General features: G+C 42.2%; 2 protein-coding genes across 2 annotated transcripts in view; one reads left to right on the forward strand and one right to left on the reverse strand.

Annotated features, from left to right (window-relative positions):
* SPAG17 (sperm associated antigen 17) overlaps window positions 1-19,933 on the forward strand; it is a 77,882-nt gene extending 57,949 nt beyond the window's left edge. Inside the window, exons 35-49 of the mRNA XM_033173838.1 lie at window positions 715-842; window positions 3,340-3,522; window positions 5,711-5,824; window positions 7,089-7,134; window positions 7,825-7,927; window positions 8,314-8,367; window positions 9,331-9,430; window positions 9,647-9,809; window positions 11,937-12,044; window positions 13,683-13,828; window positions 15,072-15,241; window positions 15,445-15,505; window positions 16,719-16,863; window positions 18,152-18,289; window positions 19,600-19,933. Of these exons, the coding sequence (XP_033029729.1) occupies window positions 715-842; window positions 3,340-3,522; window positions 5,711-5,824; window positions 7,089-7,134; window positions 7,825-7,927; window positions 8,314-8,367; window positions 9,331-9,430; window positions 9,647-9,809; window positions 11,937-12,044; window positions 13,683-13,828; window positions 15,072-15,241; window positions 15,445-15,505; window positions 16,719-16,863; window positions 18,152-18,288 (1,658 nt within the window). The 3' untranslated portion in view covers window position 18,289; window positions 19,600-19,933. The remainder of the gene's footprint in view (window positions 1-714; window positions 843-3,339; window positions 3,523-5,710; window positions 5,825-7,088; window positions 7,135-7,824; window positions 7,928-8,313; window positions 8,368-9,330; window positions 9,431-9,646; window positions 9,810-11,936; window positions 12,045-13,682; window positions 13,829-15,071; window positions 15,242-15,444; window positions 15,506-16,718; window positions 16,864-18,151; window positions 18,290-19,599) is intronic.
* Window positions 19,934-20,713: 780 nt separating this feature from the next.
* WDR3 (WD repeat domain 3) overlaps window positions 20,714-23,757 on the reverse strand; it is a 28,118-nt gene continuing 25,074 nt past the window's right edge. Inside the window, exons 26-27 of the mRNA XM_033173939.1 lie at window positions 22,935-23,028; window positions 20,714-21,764 (exon numbers count right to left, since the gene is read on the reverse strand). Of these exons, the coding sequence (XP_033029830.1) occupies window positions 21,609-21,764; window positions 22,935-23,028 (250 nt within the window). The 3' untranslated portion in view covers window positions 20,714-21,608. The remainder of the gene's footprint in view (window positions 21,765-22,934; window positions 23,029-23,757) is intronic.

Genomic DNA, 23,757 nt, shown 5'->3' on the forward strand with positions numbered 1-23,757 from the left:
GGTTGAGTGCAGGAAGATCCTGCAGCCAATCAGAAGCCATGCCTTGGTTTTCAAAAACTTGGTTTCCAGAATGGATTAAGTTTGGCAACCAAAGTACCACTGTATGCAGGTATATAAGCACATCCCCCCTCTATTTATCAGTAATGGGAAAGACTTCACCTTTTCTTCAAATACTTGGTGACATATTTTAAAGGCTATTTGAATTTCACCTGACAGGTGAAGTTTCCTGCAGGAGTCTCAGGGGTCTACAGGAAATTCATCAAATTTTATTATACCCCCCCCCCCGGTTGCAGTTGTGAATGGCAGCATTGGTGTGGGAGCTAGCCCAATATTCCCTGGTTTTGTTCTGCCTAACAATCTGATTATCTGCAGCACATTTTCTTTGCATTGCAATCATGCCAGTCCTAGTAAATTGTGCATCATGCTATGTAACCCTGCTCTTTTTGAGGTGGGGTGGGGGCAGGTGTCATAATGCATCAACACAGCTGCCTTCACGTGGCTATGGGAGCTGCCATGATGATTTCCTGCATTTCAAAATGTACCACCATACCGCGGTCTCTAAGGTGCTACTGGACATTATATATATATATATATATATATATATATATATATAATCTCGACTGCATCAGACCAACACGGCTACCTACCTGAATCTTTTCAGAGATAGAATGACTAGTGATTTTCTCTGGGTTTTCTATTTGTCTTTCAAACCAGGAATCCTAAGCATTACCATACTTCGCCCTTTGAGTGAAACTTCTCAATGGGTGATGAAGAGAGATTCATCCGCTATCATTCCTTATAATCTCCAGTCAAGGGCCTGGGAAAATTTCCCTCCAGTTGAGGTATGCAGCATTCAGAATTGCTTCCTTCAGTACTTGATTGTGATATGACAGCACTGATCTGGCAGGCCAATTTTTTAAAAAAATGGTCATCTGAAGAATTGACAGTGATTTATTGACAGCAGGAGTGCCTGGACTGGATCCATGTACAGTGGTATCTCGGGTTGCAAACACCTCGGGTTACAAACACTTCAGGTTACAGACTCCGCTAACCGAGAAGTAGTACCTCGGGTTAAGAACTTTACCTCAGGATGAGAACAGAAATTGCACAGCGGTGGCAGCGTAACGGCAGCGGGTGGCCCCTTTAGCTAAAGTGGTACCTCAGGTTAAGAATGGTTTCAGGTTAAGAACGGACCTCTGGAACGAATTAAATTAATGAAGGGGAGGCCAGTTATGGGTGGGGTTCCTTTGCTGTGTTACTGTATTGTGAGTGGAATAGTGTATAAGGTACGTTTATATTGCAATGTAGCCAAAGCAAAATTCCAAGTACGGTATGTTGGTACTTGGCCAATAAAATTATTCCTATTCCGATTCCTATTCCTAACCAGAGGTACCACTGTACTGTTTCTCCTCCTGTCATTGATGCAGTTGCCTGTCTGGATAGACACAAAAGTCCGTGCAAAAGTATCCACTTCTACCAGCCAAGTAAATGATTACGAGAGTATGCTGGTGACGTGACTGTAACAGCTTTCCTCAGATTTTCAGCTGCTGTATGCTGTCCCTTATATTTTGGCCTTTTTAGTAGACTTTGGACTTTGGTTCATTAAGGTAATTTCCCCAGCAGTCCTTTGGGGTGTGGGGAGAGAAGAAAAGAGATGTAGATTAATTAAAACATTTGTGACCCAGAAAACCTCCTCATTTTAATATGTCGATTTAGGCATGTAAAAATCGGTTCCTGCTACATCTCTGAAGGATCTTCTGGGGAAAATCAGAATCTATTTCTGACTTTACTTTTAAGAACCTCCATAGTGTTTCATCACGCTGCCTAAAAAAATAATTGACTTATTTAATGGGCTCATTATTTTATTACTTTGTTTATTTATTAAATTTCTATACATCAGTGCTGGATTTATGTATAAGATAAACAGGCTATAATTTAAGGGGGGGAACCTGGATGTACATTTCCAAAATATAAGATAAAAAACAAATAAAACAAAACCTACATACAGCAACAGTGTTTTGTGTTGTGTAGGCCCCTATGATGTAAGTAGTGGGCCCCGCCTGCTAGCCTGCTCCCTAAAATATCACTTGGTTTGCTCATTTCTATATATAGGGTGCCTACATTGTGCATGGACTGGTTGCATGGCAACATGTGGAAATGGCTTTAGATACCTATTAGGTCCATAAATGACCATATAGCATATATTCAACACAAAAAAAAACAGTTGGACATATAAAAGGACAGCTGGACATATAAAGGGCCCCGTTACCTTCAGTAGTTTAGGGCCTCATCAAACCTGAATCCAGCCCTGCTGACCCATCATCTAAGGATCACAGGGCAATTTACAATATAAAAAACACAACAATGCATAACATGGTAACAAACAAAAACAATACCCTCCCAGTTTAAAAGGTTATACAGTAGATTGTTGAATTAGCCAAAGGCCTGAGGAAAGAAGAATGTTTTTGTCTGGCTCCTAAAGATATGTATCAATGGCGCCAGGCTGAGCCTCCTTGGAGAGAGCATTTTCCAAATGGGGAACCACCACAGAAAAGGCCTGTTCTCGTGTTGCCATCCTCCAGATTTCTTGCGGGAGGCCTCAGATGATGACCACAGAGTCTGGGCTGTTTCATATGAGGAGAGGCATATGTTTATAAATAGCAACCTAATCCAAGGTTCAAAAGCAATAATCATTCAGGCTTTTATGTTTCTTACCCTAATACATAGTTCATATGATGATGATGATGATACATTAATGAAGAAGAAAAATAATTTATACCTCACCCTTCTGGCTGGGATTCCCCAGCCACTCTCGGCAGCTCCCAACAGACTATTAAAAATATAATAAAACATCAAACATTAAAAACTTCCCTAAACAGGGCTGCCTTCAGATGTCTTATAAAAGTCAGATAGTTGTTTATTTCCTTGATACCTGACAGGAGGGTATTCCATAGGATAGGCGCCATTACCAAGAAGGCCCTCTGCCTGGTTCCCTGTAGCTTCACTTTTTGCAGTGAAGGAACCGCCAGAAGGCCCTCGGCACTGGACCTCAGTGTCCGGTCTGAACAATGGGAGTGGAGACGCTCCTTCAGGAACACTGGGCCAAGGCCGTTTAGGGCTTTAAAAGTCAGCACCAACACTTTGAATTGTGGCCGGAAATGTACTGGGAGCCAATGTAGATTTTTCAAGACAGGTGTTATATGATAGCAAGCTTTTTTATGCAACTGGCTGAAAGCAGGTTTTCTGATAGGTTGATCCAAAAGACATTGCATAGAAGAAAGTCCCACTAAAATGCATAACAAATAAAATCTCGATTTTCTCTTTGTCATTTGGATTCAGAGGAAGACTCCAGGACCTCCATTTGGAATGAATGCTTGGAAAGGCCTGTGCATAGAATTCAAGCAGTTAGCAGGTTCTCCTGCACCTATACAGAAATGTCCAAATGTACTCCAAATCCGCCGGTTGATCCAGTATTCACCAGTCACTGATGAGCTTAGACACAAATTGCAGGTTTCTGTGAAGGTAAGGCAAACCCTGTGAAGATCTAGTGAAGCAAACCCACAGCTGATCTGTTAAGCTTTCAGTAGTACATATAAAAAAACCCTGAATGCCCAGAGAAGCTTGAATTAAAGGAAAATAAAAATTTCTTTCCAGTAGCACCTTAGAGACCAACTAAGTTTGTTCTTGGTATGAGCTTTCATGCACACGAAAGCTCATACCAAGAACAAACTTAGTTGGTCTCTAAGGTGCTACTGGAAAGAAATTTTTATTTTGTTTTGACTATGGCAGACCAACACGGCTACCCACCTGTAACTTGAATTAAAGGACTCACCCTTCCTTCTTTAAATGATGTTCCAAGAAATTCCCAGAAGTTCTACATAATTGGTTAGAAACAATGAGCAAGTCAAGATTAGAAGGCAAATCAGGAAGCAGGCTTGATGAATGATCCAGAAGAAAAGAACCAAGGCTACAGTACTGCACCAGAGCTCAGGAAGACCTCTCATTTAATCAAGGTTCATATGGAAAACAAAGCCCTTTATATTCCTTTCCCCCAACGATCCAGTGGTCACTCTTGAGTAGGCAATCAGAATTTTGCTTTTACTTCTATTTTCCTTCATGAAATGTTTGGTGTATCAAACAAACACCAAAGGCTCAACACTGAGAAGGCTGTCACTTTCAGTTCATTGGTTCAACACACAGGTCAGCCATATATAAATGCTATCTTCATCTCACAGTATAGAGTCCTGTACACAAAGAAGCACTTGTGAACTGGTCATTTCACACCTTCCGAGGATGTGTGGAAGAAACTTCCTGGCACATGGGCCAGTGTGAAGATAGTGCAGTTCAGCCATTCATATATGTCACTAGTATTACAAGTCGTGATGATGATAATGACTCTAATAAACTAACGAATATGCAGGTGGGAATGTGATTCTTTTTGTCCACCCCACCTCCATTTTGTCCATCTTTTTGTCCATTTTGCTTTTCCTTCTGTTTTCCTTCATGAAATGTTTGGTCTATCAAACAAACGCCAATTTATTTCATCATAATGTACTGCAGTTTGAAGGCTCATCTGGCCCAGTACAGTGGTGCCTTGCAAGACGAAAATAATTTGTTCTGCGAGTGTCTTCGTATAGCGATTTTTTTGTCTTGTGAAGCACCAATGCAAAATAGCAGTTTTCGTGAAAATAATAATAATAATAATAATAATAATAATAATAATAATAATAATAATAATAATAATAATTCCGTCTTGCGAGGCAAGCCCATTGACTTTTTCGTCTTGCGGGGCAGCCTTCCGCTAGCGAATGCCTTTCGTCTAGCGAGTTTTTCGTCTAGCGAGGCACCACTGTACAAAGTTACCATATTATAAGCTGCCTTATACCAGGCTAAAGCAGTTACTCATCTACTTTGAACTGATTCTCAGTGGCTCTTCTGGGTCTTTTCAATCACTTGCTGCCATCAGGTTGCTGGTCTAACTAATGGTGCTGGGAACTGAACCTGTAACCTTCTGCAGGTTTACCACTGAACCTGCCACAATCTCTTAAGAAAGGAGAGAAGCATTTTGATATGTAGGGAGCTCCGTAGTCAAGATAGCTTTAAACCAGTCCCAGAAGCAATTTAGTCACACCGAATGTGCTTTTTCACTTTAGTTTATTTCAGATTTTTGAAGTTTCTTGTGTGCTGGGCAACACCAAACTGAAAAGAATCATACTTTGTGTGAATGGATTGTTATGTGTGTTCCATACCAGTAACTGTCTCAGAACAGCTTTGAACAGAAATAGCGTGGAGTACGCAGGCAGCAGAAGTGCCTCATTCTGTTTATCTGTATCTCCATAACTTACAAAATATATTTTTTCTGTCTCCCTCCCCTGGGGGATGCAAAATCTTTCCATATCAATGTAGGAGGAGCATGCACCTTTCCTGTGAAATTTTATTTCAGACAATATAGAAGTGTGAAGGAACCGGAAATTAAAGGTACCCTGTTCTCTCAAAACACCGCCACACATGAAGCGACTTTCAAAACTCACCGTTTGGCTCACATAGGTCTGATTTCTACCAAAAAAAAAAGATTGTAATTTGACAAAAGTTTTAAAATGCATACACAGAACCAACTGTTAGTTTTCACTTTCACCGCAGCTTACTCTAATGAGCATTTTTAATAGAAAGTTTATTTTTCCTGTTTCTTCTCCACTGCCCTGTTTTTAAGGAGTACATTGAAAAAATCATGAAGGAAGAGGACGAAATGGAAGAGATGTCTATTAAAGATCCACGAATGGAAGAAGAGAAGGAAAATGCTGCCGACCTTCTCAAGCTAGTTATGGTAAGGGCTTCATGTTTCATTGTTCCCTTAAATTCAGGTTCCCTTAAATTCCCTTTATAATAGAAGGGAAAGTGACACTGTCTTCATTACAACAGTGACTCAATTCTGCGTTTCCCCAAACCTTGGGGTCTGTTTTCTCCTTCCCTTACATTCTCCTATTTCTTCCCCTTTGTAGCGATCCATAGTTAACCATTACTTCTGAAACAGAAAACTCTGGGTTTGCACTTCATTCACTTCCTTGTCCCGTAACGGGAACCTTTTCTCTGCCCAGTTCCACTCTGTTCACAGCTGCAGCTGGAATCAGAAACTTAAATGGAACTTCTTTGTATTCTTTTCTTTGATAGCAAGGCACAGAAATAAAATACAGAAATAGAAGAGTGGGTGTTGAGTAAATGGTGGAGCGGTCAAAATGAGATTCTGTTCCTGACAGCCATTGCAAGTAACAGGTGAAGCTATCTAAGCTTTTCATTCCCTGCTCCCTCACTCACCGGGAAATGGCTCCAAAGTAGGAGGTGATGCTTGCCGAATTCTAGGCAAAAATCAGGGGCGTAGCTAGGTAAATTGGTACCTGGGGGCAAAAAAATTTTTTTGCCACCCCCCTCCAGAGGCGTAGGAAGGTCAGGTGGTACCCAGTGTGGAAAATTTCTTGTCACTCCCCCTATTGATCCCCCCCCCCCGCAAAAATGTTTTTACATTACCAGTATTTCATATTTTCTTACAAAGGAATAATAACAAGTAATAATAATAAAAACTTTTATTTATATCCCGCCCTCCCCGGCCGAAGTCGGGCTCAGGGTGGCTAACATCAGATACATAACATTGGTATAAAATCAAACAATAATTAAATTACCTCCTAAAAACATCTCAAAATCAAATTGAAGTCTAATTAGATGGCTTTCCACAGGGTTAGGGTTGGGAACAGTAAGTGCTGATGCTTTTATGTTGCATGAATGTGCTTGCAAACCAGAAAAAAGACAAAAGTACAGAAGCGGTAATTATATGTATCCATATAATGGGTCTGTCTGCTGTTTAATTTTTAGACTGCAGACGAGCAATGTGCTGCAGTGGAAATCTTCCTCCTATTTCTATCCTGGTCTCTCACAATAATCTTCTTCCAGACTCACATGTTGACAGCAGGAATGACACAAACCACTGTATCGCCAATGCCTTTGGTGGCTGTTTGTTAAATATTTGGTGTTGCTGAAATGCCTTGGAAAATATGTGTTTCGAACTACACAACTCAAGCCATGTTTGTTCATTGCAGTCTTTCCCTAATCTTGAAGAACCTTCAGAAGATCTATGCAGCAGAGGTAAGAGTGAGAAAACTTGCTTTGCTCTTTAAAAATCACTAGGGAGTCTTGTGTGCAATATTTCTCTTCATCTGCCACAAGTATTCTGTGTTAGCTTTTTATTTTTATAATTACATTTTGGGACCAGTAGGGAAATATTGTTGCTGGTGCTTAAGTAATATCTGTTAAAGAACTGCTGGTGAGGAAAATTGCCAGTGAAAATGGTTGGTGGATGTAAAGCTTCTCTTCCACCAACCCTTATAGCCAACTTTCCTCCCTCCTTCTTACAGACCACGCGTGGAGAGGTACCAGCCTTTTAAAGGTCTCTCATTTACCATTCTCATTTAAAAAGTGATTCTGCACCTCATGGTCAGAAAAATAAGTTCTTGTGCCACAAAGCTCTTTGGTGTTATTGCTGCAAAAGATTAATAGTTACCCCTCTGGAAATTTATTAACTTTGAAAATGAAAACACAGGAGAAGTAATTAATTCGCAAATATCTATTGATGGCTGAAATATGCATGTAAAACTGTGCTCTATGGTATACATAAAAATGCATATATAGTATATTTCTGCATTGGTGGACAATGAAGCAGAAGAAAGACCTGTATAAAATAAGGTGATTGCAGCAGAACAGAAGACAACACAGGTATGTGAATGTCAGAACAGATTGAGACATGTTGGTACATCACTTCCTCTTGTGGCTTTACAGCTCATATTGCTGAAATATACGAGCAGGCAGTGGCTTCACACTCACACCATCCATCAAGGGAGTCACTTGCAAAGAAAACAGAAGAATATTGGCAGAAGTTACGGTAAGAGTTCAGTATAATAAGATGTTGTCATAAATGCACAACCATGACTTATTCATTACCTGTAAGGTGTGTGTTGTTGTAATTAGCCTGATCTGGACCGCTAGGCAATTATGCTAACATAATTGTTGTCGCAGATTCCGTCGTCTTCTCTGGCTAGGCCCTAAATCACAAGCTCTGATGATGCATGTTTTACCTTAAAGTAAAAAAGTGCTCCTGAGGCTATTGGGAGTGGATTATTTATTCACAGGCATTATTACAGGCCAGTTGCCAATTGCAGGAATCTATACAAGTGAAGGCAAAGTTGTTAAAAGACTTCATATATTAAGATGTCAGTGTCATATTTCAAAAATAATATTTGGTGAACTTCTTCATTTCTTCTCATACAGCCAGGAAGAGGCAAAGGATGTATCTTTCTGGCAGGTCAAGCTTGCGCAGACCAGGTAACAGTGCTGCTAGTTTAAGGGTAGGATTCAGACGTTCCTAAGTGGAAGCAAGGGTGGGGTGCAGGGGGAGAAAGAATGTGGTTGAGTGTAGATTTTGGAAACCCCTGCTGCCTTGCAGGATAACTTCGGAAGAAGAAAGGGGTAAGGAATAAACCCTATACAAATCCTTTAAGTCCTTAAGGTGGTTGGGTGGAACCTTGTTTGCCTCCTTCCAGCAATTCCTGCAGCCACGCTGGTCCCAAATGTACCATATTATCCCGAATATAACCCACATCCCCCCCCCAAATTCTGACCATGAAAAGTTAAAGTGTGGCTTATATTCGTGACCTTACGGTATGCAGCAAGGAGCGCGGGGCAAACAGCGCCAGGAGCGCGGTGAAGCGGCACCCACTCCGCATGTAGTTCTCCCCCAAGGCTGGGAAGGAGGAAAGCGAGGAAGGGGAAAGGCTGTCGGCAACGCAGCGTGGCTCTCCCCTCCCGCCCCGCTCCCCCGACCCAGTATGCAGCCAGAAGCAGTGAGGAAGGGTGTGGCTTATATTCGGGTATTTTTTCTTTTTTCTCCCCCCCCCCTTCCAATTTTAAAGCTGAGGCTTATATTCAGGTGCAGCTTATATTAGGGCCAATACGGTATTGCTCTGCTTTCTTTTTGGCCACATGAGTGAGGCCAAGAGTGAGGTCCTGTTGTGTGGGCAGCCCAGGACCTCCATATGCACTGCCCAGGCTTGCACCCCGGGGAGGTCACTTTGGTGCTGCTAATGCAGCCATTTGACTTCACCCCGGAGGTCTCTCAACAAAGAAAGGAAGGAGGGGTGGTTTTTCTCCTGTCCTGATGAGGCAAATTTGCCCAGTTTTTCATTTTTTAACGTTCTAGACTTAACTATGGGCAATCCATAATTCCTGGTTATAAAGCAGTGTAAAATCATCATAGTGTTGTGGATTTCTTCTTTTCCTTCCATTTAGGCAGGAAATTGAGGATGGAAAGGAATGTCTTATGAAGATAAGGAACAAAGTCATCCCCCCCTATTTCAGTTCAGAATTTGGCATGGAATTTCTGAAGGAGGTAATTGGGCTGTGAAAGTTTAGCAGAGTTGGGCTAATACATAGAACTCATTTACACTGTACTGGGCTACTGACAACCTGCCCCTAATAACTTTGCCCTTCTCACTGCTCAGACTTAAGGAATTGTGTGTACGGCACTAGTGGACATAAGCTTGTTACTCGTATTTTGACTGCTTTTGTTAGAAAGTTAATTTCCTCCTCCGTTTTTTCTTTAAAGCTTCCTGATGTTGAAAATCTTTCGAAAAAGCTCCCTCCATTCTCAAAGAAAGGAAAGAAGGGACCATTGCTGGATACAATTACAGAATCAGGCGAAAGCAATCTAGGTAACGCTGCAATACAAAATGAGTGCTGGGTCCCCATTTGCCCTTACATCCTGCATAGTTGGACATGGTGGCAGTGTTTGCAAGTTGCACAGCATTTCTCACGCTCCTTGTGTGCTGCTATAGAGCACAACAGAAAGAGGCCAGTTCCTTCCCCCCCCCCACCCCTTCCAGGACAGCTTCACACATTTGGCCTGGATAGCTCAGTTGGTTGGAGCACGGTACTAATGACACCAAGGTTGCAGATTTGATCCCCATATGGGGCAGCTTCACATTCTTGCATTGCTGCATATTCCTGCATTGCAGGGGGTTGGACTAGATCAGAGTTTTCCAAAGTGTGTGCCATGACATGTTAGTGTGTTGGCTGCAGTATGTAGGTGTGTTAACTTCTGATTTGCTAGTAAAACTGAATTACAGTCATACCTTGGATCCCAAACGCCTTGGAACTCAGACGTTTTGGCTCCCAAACGCTGCAAACCCTGAAGTGATTGTTCCGGTTTGCGAACGTTCTTTTGGAGCCCAAACATCTGACGGGGCTTCTGCTGCTTCCGATTGGCTGCAGGAAGCCGTGATTTGGTTTTCAAACGTTTTGGAAGTCGGCTGGACTTCCAGAACGGATTCCATTCGACTTATAAGGTACAACTTTACTGTGTTGCAAAATTATGCAAGTCTAAAAAGTGTGTCACAAACATGAAAGAGCAGGGTCCATAGGAATAAGCAATGAGTCAAATGTTGCATAGTCATTGCCCGGGATTACCATGGCCAAAATGTTCTGGATATGTAGTGGTAAGTCAGTTTCTCTCTCTGCATCCTGTATTTTATCCTTCTCACTTCCTGTGGAATTTCTAACCGATCAATATCCCTGGGGTCTTCTGATTTTCCCAAACGTGCTCCTACTTGCATGATCTTAAAGAGTAGCACTGGGGAGAAGGACTCTGAGTTGCCTAGCAACTCAGTTTGTGGGGTGACACATGGTGCTACCTTATCCCCAGGGCTCTTTAACCTCTATATGAAGCTATTGAAGAGAGCTCCCTATCCACTTCCTCTAAACCAGGCATTGTTTTATACACAGCTTAGGGGTGCTCTTTGGAACTACCTGTCTCCAGATTTGGTGGCTGTAGCAGCTGGACCCTTTCCTGAACATGGTTGGCCCGGCTATTCTGTGCTGGAAACCTCGCACTTAGACTACTGTAATGTGTTCTGTGTTGGAGTTCACTTACAGCTGGTCTGGAGGATTAAGCTGGGGCAGAATACCAAGGCCTGGGTAACGAGTGGTGCCCCTTATTGGGTACATACTGTCAGTAGCAGTAAAGCTCTGCTGGATGAAATATTTATTGCCACCGGTCTGTTTTTTTGAGAATCCTGGAACGTGTTTTAAGTTTTTACTCTGCTAACTATATATTGGGATCTACACCTGTGCTCAAGGGATATGCATTGGCTGCCTATTGGCCACCAAGCCAGTTTTAACTTCTTAAGACTTATGTATGAATCCCTAAAAACTCTGGACCAAGTTACCTGAAACACCCAATTCCCCTCCACTAATGATTGTTGTGATGACGTGGAATTTTTCACTCATGGCGCCAGTGTTACGAAATATGAGAGAATCCATCAGTATTGGTAGCCTGCCAGTTTTGAAGCCATACTTACTACACAGGTAGTCCCTTGGTCTCTGGACCCGAGTGTCTTATTTTAATTCCTGTGCTAATGTTAATGGAATTGTTTTATCGCGTAATTTAACTATCTACGTTTTAATATTTGAATCGAATTGCCTTATTATGTATTTTCACTTAATAATTAAATCAGTTATTAACTTTTAATTAAATTAATAATTGTAACTAATTTATTATTTATTTTAGTTTTGTTTTTTATATTTTAACACTTGTGCAATTGGTTTTTATACTTGAAAACTGCTTAGAAGCCTATTTTGGCATTAAGCAACACATAGATATAAAGAAATGGCAAAATTGCCAAGAACATCTCTCTCATGTGCCCTATTGAAGAAGAGTTTGGATTTGATATGATATTGAAATGAGCAAGTGCTATTCAAAAGCCATGCTGTGCAACTCTCATTAACTTCAACGGGAAGTGCTTAGGATTCTAGGGGGAGGGGGATTTTGCCCTAAGTTTGTAGTATTGTTAGTTTGTCAATATAACTAATAGCTTGTCAATGTTGTTATATTTCTCTAGGAACCCTGGAGCTGTCAGACAGAAGCAAGGCTTCGGGTGATACACTCACTAATCAATCAGGTTATTCTGTAATCTGTGCTGAAGTTTTCCCAGATTTCTCCACAACAGGTAAAGTATTTCAGCAGGTCACTTGGAAAAGGAAGTCATAAATTATACGTGGCAACAAATACAAGTTTTGTCAGCAGTTGAGAATTGGCAGGCTTGCATGCTGGCACAGTGATAGATGAGCAGATATTTTGTAATATTTGACTACCCCCAGGGAGGAGCCAAAATTGAGCTGCTGTAGAAAACTAGAGACAGCACTTAGTGCTAGATTCCTTTGGATGGTAAAGCACTGGAGACATGACGTGCCTTCATAATATGTACTCCATTTACTAATAGAAACATAGCTCATTTACTTAATTTATTTAACTCACTCTTCTCAAAGGAACCCAGGGCCATCAAACAAACAAACATTTAAAACAATCATGTCAAATTTCAAGGGTGCCAATAATAGTGGATTTCAGTTATGAAATACCTGGTTGAACAGGAACATCTTTAAAAATCCTCCAGAATGTTAATTATGAGGGAGGGAGACATGCTTCACATAATCATAATTACAATCATAATTTTATTATTTTACTCTGCCCCTCAAACATTAAAACCTTCCCTATACAGGGCTGCCTACATTCAGGGAGGGCATTCCATACAGAGGGAACTGCTACCAAGAATCTGTCCCCGAAACTTTTCTGAGACCCTCTGAAGTGTTCTGTATTTCTGAGATTAAAATGGCACAAATTTCTGAAACTAGGCCTTGAAGCACAACAGTGTGTACATCACTTCATAAGGTGATAGATGCCCAATTTTGGTACCTACAATTAGCTTACCTTTTACAAATATAACCTTTAAGTCTAAACGTATTGTTGTTTGCCCACAGTCCTTAAATTACGAAAACTTGTTGGTATCATAGAATGGATAGTTCAGAATAAGTATCAAAGGAGAAACTTGAAGAAGCCAATTTGTGGAGCCAATGTTTGCAGCCTAGCAGCATTGCTCTTAAGAAAGGACATACAGGATTGCACTAGAAGAGAGCTATATAAATGCCAAGTATTCTTACTAGTAGCATGTTGTTTCAGGGATATTTCTTAAAAAAAAAACCAGTCATGCCTTCTACAATGAGGACTGCTACTACTTTTGGATCAAGGGTTTTCTTTTTATGTTTTATTGATTCGTTTAGGTTTTTTTTTTAAATGTATTCCAGTTCCCAGAAAAAAAATAGAACACTTCTGAATTTTCAAAGCACATTTCATCTTTGAAAGATGATGGGAGGAAAAAGAATTTGAGAAAATGTAGGGAAGTGAGACAACCTTGAGTAGCTAATAATAAGTGGGGGTGAAACTTAAGTTTGTTGTTGTTTAGTCATTTAGTTGTGGCCAACTCTTTGTGACCCATGAATAAAAACACACATTCTACTCACGTAAAAACACCAGGCAGGCCCCAGAAATAACCCAGAGATGCATTTTAAATAAATGCATGTAAAAACACACTGATTCCCAGACCATCCACGGGGCGGATTGAGAAGGCGATTGGGCTGGATCCGGCCCCCAGGTCTTAGGTTGCCTACCCCTGAGATATATGGATGTATGCCGTGCATGCATTTAAAAAACAACAACAACCTAATAGGTCTCAATTAATTGCGCAAGAACTGTAGAACTGGCCTCGTGCAAAGTCTGCAATCAGCCTTGGAACTCTCTTCATTTTCAACAGAAATGGCTGAGAGTAGATTTGAGGTTGTCTTTCAGCCAAAACTCCAGTCTCTTCTGGTGGATGCAGCAGGATCCCCAAGGAAAGAGAAGGTGAAATTGCCTGTGTCCATTCAGAGAGACAAGACACACTCTGTACCCAGACGAAAGGTAAGAAAGTTGATCTTCCACTGTTCCACCATTTCTATCCTAACCATGAATACAAACCATAGAAGTATAACTTCTTTCTTAAAACACGCTATTTCTTAAGATGCACCATCTGCTATTATACACCATCCATTTAACCTAAGACAGCTGTGGGACAAAATGAAAGTGGCTCTATAACGCAAAAATGGTGGCATTTTTCCATCTCTGCCGTATTAAGCAGTTGGCCCCCTACCTCTCTCGCCCTGATCTGGCCACAGTGATCCATGCGATAGTCACCTCCAGACTTGATTATTGTAACTCGCTCTACGCGGGGCTGCCCCTAAAGCTGACCCAGAAACTCCAGCGGGTGCAGAATGCTGCGGCGAGGCTCCTCACAGGGTCTTTGCCGCGGGACCACATTCATCCAGTGCTCTACCAGCTGCACTGGCTCCCGGTGGAGTACAGGGTCAGGTTTAAGGTGCTGGTTTTGACCTTTAAAGCCCTATGTGGCTTAGGACCCTCGTACCTAAGGGACCGCCTCTCCTGGTATGTTCCATGTAGGACCTTAAGGTCCTCAAATAATAATCTTTTGGAGGTCCCGAGCAACAAAGACGCTAGGTTGGCCTCAACTAGGGCCAGGGCTTTCTCAGTATTGGCCCCGACTTGGTGGAACAGTCTATCACAAGAGACCAGGGCCCTGCGGGATTTGGCATCTTTCCGCAGGGCCTGCAAGACGGAGCTGTTCCACCTGGCCTTTGGGTTGGTTTCTGTTTGATTTATGCTTCATTCTTTTATTGGTGGGTTATTTGAAAATGAGACTGCAGTTTTACTATTGAATTTTTAAATTTGTATTTTAATCAGTTATTTTAAATTGATTGTGTTATGTTTTTGCTGGAATTTTAATTAGTGTTATCCGTCCTGAGCCCGGTTTTTGGCTGGGAAGGGCGGGGTATAAATAAAAAATTATTATTATTATCATTTAGCATCTTCAAAAATGACGGTCTGCCTCCAGCCTTGCATTGGCCATCAAGAAATACTGGGCAGAGTACCACTGGCTGCGCTGTCAGGTGCCCATCGGTGTCTGACGCTGGTTGTGTTAACATCTGAGTTAGGGGTTCTGGGCACAGAGCTCCAGTCTACTGTGAAGTGTACGAGTTCACTGCTGTGAATGGAGGATTGCTTGATAATGGGTCATTTTTCTCATGCCAGCTTGCCTTCAAATTAGGAGTATGTTTGGCCTCCCTATCAGTGCTTCTCATTCATGCAGGGTGAAGATCCCGTTTCTGGCAAAGTTCACACATGCTCTGCTACAGCAGCTTCACAGCAAATGTCAGGCTTTCTTCTCATCCCACCTAAGGTGTCATTTGGGGTTCTCAAGGAGGGCTGCACTTACAAAAGCATAGTAGTCTTGAAGAACATCGGGATGAATTTCTGCAGGTTGGCATATTTATTTATTTGAAGCACCATACTTGTTTCCTTGCTCCTACATGTTCGGCAAGACTTCCACAAAATGATAAAGGGGTGCAGAGAAATCTTGGCAATCGTGAAAAAAGCAAAAGATTCTAAGTTTCTGCTATTTTCTTACTTCCTGATCCTGTCAGTGCCAACCAACAAGCTAGCTTAACTTTGTTTCTTGGCAGGTTTCGGGTGAAACAACCACCACCCCGTACTGGATTGCGAGTGTGCTACACCCCAGGGCCTGTAAGTTATGGGGTATTTGGCTTGATTGTTGTGTTTTGTTTTTTCATGTGCTGGGGTCCTCAGTGTTTCAAGAAGTTGCTTAGGAGGGAGGAGTTTGCAATATTGCGGTGGCAGCAGCTTTCTGAAAAAGGCATTAGAAGCTATGAAACACCTACCTGAATCTCAGTTTTAGTTCTCATAATCCTGACAAATCTCAATTTATCACACGAGGCAGGCGCACATGGTCATCTCCCAAAGTGCTTTCTCCAGCTGCTTTTCCTGCCTTGCCTAGGAAGAGCAGCTCTTTCAGCTCTCTTGCATAAGAATTTTCTGAACTCCTGCCTGCTTTCCTTCTCGCTCTTCTAAATCTGCAGCTCTTTATTTTCCTTCTCTGTTAAAAAGAAAGAAAAATTTAATTTTATTTTCTGATGCTTAACCACCCCCACACCCCAGCAACAATGAGAAACATCATTTGGTTTAAAAAAGGCCACTTAGGCAAAAGACATTCCAATTGTCTGATCTAAGGACAGTCCTCAGAATAATTTATCCAAAGGGACTTCCGGTATGCTACTGCCCATTCTTCTACAGCAGGCATGTCCAACAGGTAGATAGTGATCTACTGGTATATCACAGGACATCTGTGGTAGATCATTGGCCCCCCTACAAAGAAGGATGGCTTTCCTTCCTAAAAAAAGCTCAACAACCTCGACCTGAACCCCCCAAGAGGGGGTAGATCACTGCCAGTTTTTAACTCTGTGAGTAGATTGTAGTCTCTTGGAAGTTGGCCACCCCTGTTCTACAGCAAACAGTGCAGAGCACACTTTTTTTTAAGGTGCATTTGAATTCTCTGCACACAGCTTGTTGCTCACATTGGGAGCTGCTTGCTCTATAGTAAGGCTGGTAAAGAGGATTCTGTTGGGGGTGTAACATCCTGTTTTGTAACATCCATGCATCTTGCTATGAGGCGGCACCATCTTGTATGTTGTAGGCGAGGTTCTCCCATTCCTCCTCCATTGTTCCCCTGCTCCTTGTTCACCTTTTGGTAGAGCAAACAGCCCTCAATGTGAGTCCAACTAATCTGCGGTACTTTCGGCTTCATCCTTTGTTGTTGTTGTTGTTGTTGTTGTTGTTGTTGTTGTTGTTGTTGTTAGTTTTCTGGTGTCCTGCATGATGCAAGAAAAACCATTCATGAAGAGGTTTAGCATTGCTCAATTTTAATGATCTTTTTTTATAGGTAGCTTCTGGATTGCAAACAGAGTTGGAAGTCGATATTTATGCTATGGCTATTGGAGTAGAAGGCAATGAGGGAGCGGGTGAGGTTTCCCATCGGATTGAAATATACACAGAAACGGAAACTCTCTACCTACCTGTGGAAGCAAATATCCTTTATTGCTTTTCTGTGCATGACAAACTGGTGGCCTTTACTGCACAGACAGCCACACACCCCACACACTTTAAGCAAGTTACTTTATTTTGAAGACTTGGAGTCCCTTAAAATACTTTGGGAGAGAGATGTTTATTGTTGACACCTGTCTCTCTCGGGAGACAATGGAAGAGTGTGCCTTTGGGGATAAACTCCAACCATTGGAGATGTTTACACAACCCAAATTGTTTCAAAGTTTTGTTTTAATGTTTGGGAAGAGAAATTATGTAAAGGCTAAATGTTTAGCGCTTTTTACAGGGCCATCCTGTGGCCCCACTGCCCTTTCAGCCAGAAATCTTCTCCTTAACATTGGCTGAGTGTAGTTGGAATCCTATATGCTCTGAACAGCAGCTTTGAAAAAACAGTATCAATTTAAGCTTAAATAACTCCAGGGAAGGAGAGTCTACCACCTGTAGGGACAGTCTGTCCAACTGTCAAATGGCTTTTGATCTTGTTAAGGTTCTTCTGATGTTCTAAAGACCTCTCTGTAAGGTTCTCCTGGAAATGACTCAAAGTGATTTACAAACACAATAGAAAAGAAGAAAACCATTGACAGGAACAGTAGAAATCTCCACTCATGCAACTCCCTCCCATTAGTTCTGTTCCTGCCTTCTGGAACAAGAGAGAACACATCTGCTCCATCTTCTGTATGGCAGCCTTTCGGATATTTGAAGGCCACTGTCATATGCTTTCTTGGTAAACTACCAATGAGGAATAGGATGGTACCTCTGCCCCTCCCACCATTTGTAGGAACTTGGGAAGCTGCTAATCATTGAAGCTGCTCTTCATCGTCCAGCGAAAGAGTAAGAGTTTGGAGAGAAGCCAACTTCATATCCCAGATGTGAGCTAAACTCTACTTAAATAACATCAGCTCTTGTCTCATGAATCAGCCTGCTCCCATAGCTTCGTTAACTATGAACCCTGAAATTTGGGGTCCCCTCCAAAGCTTTGACAAAGTTTTGCAACAAATGTATCAATTACTCAGTTTGGGGGAAGCTGCAAAACTATGGCACAAGTTTGCAGGGGATCCCAAATTTGGGGGTTCATAGTTAATGAAGCTTGCTCCCATCTCTGTTCTTTACTAGTTTCACAATGCTTTTTTTGTCACCAGAAGTGGAAATGCCAGCCGGAACCTAATGGCCAAAGCAGTCCTCTGCTGGTTAGAAGAGATGCTCTTTATATATATTAACAGAGCACACACAAGTGCTTCACAAAGCAACATCCGTCCTTAACATGCCTTTCACCAGTCTTAACAAGCAACATCTATGACAGCAGACCCCCCAACTATCCTCAAGGAGGGAAGGCTTCTACCACCCAGCTGGTTTCAGAAAGTCCAACCTCTCATTTTAGAGTTATACTACCCCACAAGCTGCCTGGTTAACGTAAGTACTGTAATTTAATTGCATTTGAGCGTGGAAACTCCGTTTGAACAGTATGTACTTTCTGATAACTGATTCCTGCCACACTGTGCAGACCTCAGTGCATCTTCCAGAATTGAATATTCTGAAATTTATAACTCACTGGCTCTTTTCTATAGCTTCCTTGCTAATTGTATGGAGGCCACCGGCATTGGTGTCATAGTCCAAAATAGTTTCACGGCACTGCCTACCTCACCATTAAGACAGCAGGTCAAGGATTACTGGTATAGCGATAATTTGAAAGATGGGGGCAGGAGAGCACAGGAATGGCTTTAGCTGAGGTTGCATCCATTCTGGAAACAAGTGGAAGATAAATCTGTTACCCCTTTTCTTCCTGCCTGGGCTCCTACATTGAACCCTTGTGGTTGAGGAGTAACTGCTGTCGACACTTCTTGCTGCATTTGACTCCTAAAGCAGATTCAGCTAGTCTGCTACTGATCAAATGCAGTGTTCCCCTCTAAATTAGGGGTGAGCAACCATTTTGTCCCCAAGCAAGTGGGCGAGTGCTCAGGGGCCGTATGCCAGTGACCTGGGCATATGCACACAGGGCTTTCAAAGACTCTCTCAAAAGAAAGAAAGAATAAATAAATCAATATAATAATTTATTATTATTTATACCCCACCCATCTGGCTGGGTTTCCCCAGCCACTCTGGGCGGCTTCCAACAAAATATTAAAATACAGTAGTCCAAACATTAAAAGCTTCCCTAAACAGGGCTGCCTTCAGATGTCTTCTAAAAGTCTGATAGTTATTATTCTCTTAGACATCTGTTGGGAGGGCATTCCACAGGGTGGGTGCCACTACTGATAAGGCCCTCTACCTGGTTCCCTGTAACTTGGCTTCTCACAGTGAGGGAACCGCCAGAAGGCCCTTGGCACTGGACCTCACCTACTGCAGCATGATTTATGGGGGAAGGCCCACACCATGGCTCTCCCGGAGTGCCTTCGTTCCCTGTCACATCCATGCTTCCCGCTGCCTGCCAGTTGCTTGGTAGGCTGGGAGGGATGCAGTTTACATTCAGAGAGGGATGGCTCTGTTTTAGCATGCACCTCACAGCCTGCCCTAAAGCTCTTTGGCAAGCTGAGAGACATGTGATTTGTTTCTGAAGTGGGGAGGGGAGTGCTAGGTAAAATTCAGCAAGGGGATGAATTCAGTGGCAGGAGGGTCACTTCACCTGCAGTGAGCCACATGGAAGTTATCCACAAGTGCTCTTAAGATTAGTGAAATAAGCACAAAAGGCGGTTTTTTCAAATTTTCAGTTTTCTTGGTTTCAGACTCGTTTCTCAGTGGGCAGAATCTTCTCCTTAGCGATCAAACTGTCACATTGCCCTGTGCTGGAATTTCAATGCTGCAACAAGGACTACAATGAAGTTTTTAACACAACCCGGCTATCTTTTAACTTCACATTGTTGCTGTTTTTCAAAACAGACCATGGCAGGCTTGGAATGGTGATTATAACATAACGACAGCCCTACAATGATAAAATTATCTAGCAGCAATATCACCTTGATGTTTTTGAAGTATAAAAATTTCCCATCAATACTTCAGTGGTGTTCACCTGCTACATTAGCTTATTAATATATATATTTAGGCATCCATGTTTAACAATAAAATTTAGTTCCTCGTCATTGTGGTTCTCTGATTTGTACTTTGACAATTATTTATTTAACTGGGAAATGAGCTTTCCACTCCATTTGTTCTACCACCAAGCAGTTTTACTGAAGAGAAATAGCTATCCAGACTATTGGCCAGATCCAGTTGCTGTTTTAAGATAAGACATGAAGCAATAGGATGGGGCAATTAAGTACCAAATGCTCCATGAAGGGAATCCTGCCCATTCTTTTCCAGTGAGGAAGAGGACCTTCCACTCTCAGGTTGACATTAGTGGGGTATATTGAGTGGTGTCTCATTAATGCTTTTGTTGCTGATGGGGCACATGTATCTGTTAACTAAAGGTAGAAGATTTAAATGTAACTTGCAGTACAATCCTATATATCTACTTTGAAGTAAACCATTTTGAGTTCAGTGGGGTTAACTATGAAATTCTATTAAAAAAAAAAACTCCCATGTAAGTGTGTGCCTCCTTATTTAACCTCTGGTGGTGTTTTTGAGTGCCCTAGCTTGGATAAAGAAACTGGCATGTGAAAGGAATTATGCTGCATTTCAAGTTTGTAGAAATGAGCTTCAGGCTTCTAAATTCTGCCAGTTCATTTCATACACACACACCATGCATGAATAACCTTCCCCACCACAATCTGATGCATTCTCAGGAAAAAAACCCTTGACACAACACAAGCACCCATCCCCAGCTCCATCAAGCTGGTTCATAGGCAGCATAGCACCAGGCTGGCAACCCCAGAACTAAACCAAAGTGAGCCAAATGTGAGTAGTGGATACACACCTCTGCAGTTTATTCAAAAGCAGACAATGCAAAATGTCTTGAACATGATAATGATAAAGGGAGGGATATTACTTATTTCCCTTAGAGCTTTCAATCCTGTAGCCAACTTGGTTTAAGAGCTAACACAATAATTTAGCTATTGGTTTGCATTTGGAATGTGGCCGTATTGGAGCACCTAAACAAGGTCTAAGCATCCCTTCTCAGAAAATGCCTTGCCACATTGCTTGATGGATACGTTCAGTGAATAAGTATGTGCACCGTTTGAGGGCTTTTTAAACTTTAGTTCAGAAAAACTTCAAAGGAAACAAGCCGAATCCAACAGACATTTTCTCCTCTTCGGTGTTTAAATGGCTTCAGAAACAACTATGAAGCTTAAATTGCAAAAGAAGATGGTAGGATGTAAAGAAGTTTTAAATATAGGGATTAGCTAAACAAGTACATTTTGGGAAAGGCTTCACTCAACACATCTGCACCACATTTTGACGGTGGTGGTGGTGGAATGCTGTTGCAGACCGGCAAAAATACTGGTCCACTTGAGTGAGGGCAGAGAGTACTGCCCTTATGATTTAAGCTTGGTGACGACTCATTCCCAAATCCAATTGGCTGTGTGATGTGAGGTCACTACGTTGATGGGCAGGAAGAGAGGTCTGTTTAAAAGGTGCCAAGGCCACAGATCAGGGAAAGAAACAGCTGCTAACAGTATGTGAAATATAAGCTGGGAAGGGGGGGGCAGTGTTTTGATCCTTCTCTGACCCCTCCCTTTTGATTTGTAAGTGACAATCTGACGCAGCTCGGGTTAAGCTTCCACAGAACCTCACACCCCTCTGTGCTGGAGACAACAAACCCGCATTCTCCTCGAGCAACAAATCCAAAATGCCCCAATTAGACCATTGCAAGAATCATCTTCTGTTTCTTCTTTCTCTTCCTTTTTTTCTCCTCAAATCGGTCAGTAGCATCAGCAAAAAAAGTCACTTCATCTTTGGCTTCTATTTCTTTCTTTAGGAACTGCAGGCCAGCCATATTAAATCCCAGCACATCCTATAGAAAGAACACAAGTATACCTATGTAAGAAGCAGAAAGAGGGCAGACGTGGAATACTTTTGTCATCACTTGCCAATTTCAGTGGTTCTTTCTCTACTGTTCTAATACCAAACTATGTCAGAGACAGTGGGCAGGATTCAGCTAATGAAGCCTGTTTGCTGAAGTCCCTGCAAGGACTTCCATTTGTGTGGTGAGGATTCCCCTCTTCTCCTCCCCCCACGCCACGCCCCCACAAAATTGGCTCGGTGTGAGAACACTTCCAGAAAAGTGCATTGAAGGAGAGGGGGTCATTCTGTCTGGGAAGTCGAAAACCTTGCTCATAGAACGATCAGCATAGCACAGCATTCATTTCCTCCAGTGTCTCAGTAATCTTCACAACTACCCAATAAAATATTCCAACTTTACCCTCCTTTAACTGCAGGTGGGCCCCTAAATCTGTAAAAACTGGTGGGCTAGCAAGGCTGAAGTGAGATTTCCCAGCTCACATTGCTTAACCCTGCTCTGTTACTGTCACAATGCAGATACTCCTGAAACAGCCTTCACAACCAGTGTTTGCTAAAATTATTCATCCCAATCATGAGTGTTTTTCTATGTTCCTGGCAGAGGGAAAGTTATGGATTGTGATGGAAACACAGTCTACAGCCAATATTTTTGATCAGGGTGGTCCTCACCACCACAATCATGAGCCTCCCTGCTTCTCTCCATCTGAGCAAACCACGGAAGCAGTAGTTGTGCTAATGGTGTCACGGGAAAATTTCTTGCAAACGTTCCAGCCAAGGCAAAGACTGCTTGCCAAGGAGGCCTTTTTCAACCATGTCCCCAACACAACCATATGCTCTGACCCCATGATTAAGCTTGTCACATTGCTAGCATAGCTGAAACAGACCCAAGAAACTAAATAGGAAAATGGTACAAGATTAATCTGCAATGATGCAATTATTATTATAATAATTGTAAATCTCAAATACTAAGATTCATAATTAGAGGTTTATGGCACTGTGTGTGTGATAACCAGAACTTGCTTGCTGTCCCACGCCATTACTGACACCGGAAGAGGGATCAAGATGCAGTACAGCTTGGGCAAAGCAGATGGGCATCCAAAATTTGCACCCTTTACACACACTACCCATAGATTGTGTAAATTTCTATAGGTGCACACTTACTTACCCTCACTTGGCTGACTTTAGAGATGGTGGTTTTCTTCAGGTTCTCCATCACCTTAATAAGAAGCTGATTGGTTGTGATCCGTCCAAAGTGTATCCTAGGGATGGAGTGGGGAGAGAACCCAAAACACTGTCAGACTGCCAAGTTTTGGTCTCCAGACTAATCCATAAGATCTACTCTTTTCTGGCCTCCTGGTTGATTAAGAGGTGCCCAGAGCATCAATGAGATGTTTCACACTCTTACAAAGGATCCACAAGATGACACCTTTCAATTTGAAGTGTGTAACATTGGTAAAGGAAAACAGAAAGTTAAACAGGGGCAGTCATTTTTCCATTGAATTGTCATGTTAATTTGTGGTGGGTGGGAGGAATGTTCACTGTTGCAATGTTGGATCTCATTATATCTGGTCACGGTAAAAAAACAGATCCCCCAAAGAGAAGAGATTAGGAGAAGCAACAAGCAGACCATGGAGAGAAATGGGGTGGAGAGAAGCAGACACACAGACACCCCAACAGGAGAGGAGGAAACAAAGCAAGAACATGCACCCAGAAAGGAAAGGGGGTTAAAAACAAGCACAGAGACACCCAGAGAGAAGGAACACACTCTTTCTATTTCTTTTTGGTCAAACCCCTCCTCTTTTCTCTCTCTCTCTCTCTCTGCTTTTCCTCCTGGTCACTCTGCTTTCTATGTTGGCACCAAGCTCAACCTATAAAACTAGACATTTGAAAGAGGAAGTGGGAGTGAGCAACATGCCTTCCATTTCCTTTCTCAACTCTGTAGTTTTCCAGGCAGAATTTGCTCCCTTCCCACTCCAAAGAGAGGAGAA

This window comes from Lacerta agilis, chromosome 16 (genome assembly GCF_009819535.1).
Source record: "Lacerta agilis isolate rLacAgi1 chromosome 16, rLacAgi1.pri, whole genome shotgun sequence".
Taxonomy (NCBI): Eukaryota; Metazoa; Chordata; class Lepidosauria; order Squamata; family Lacertidae; genus Lacerta; species Lacerta agilis.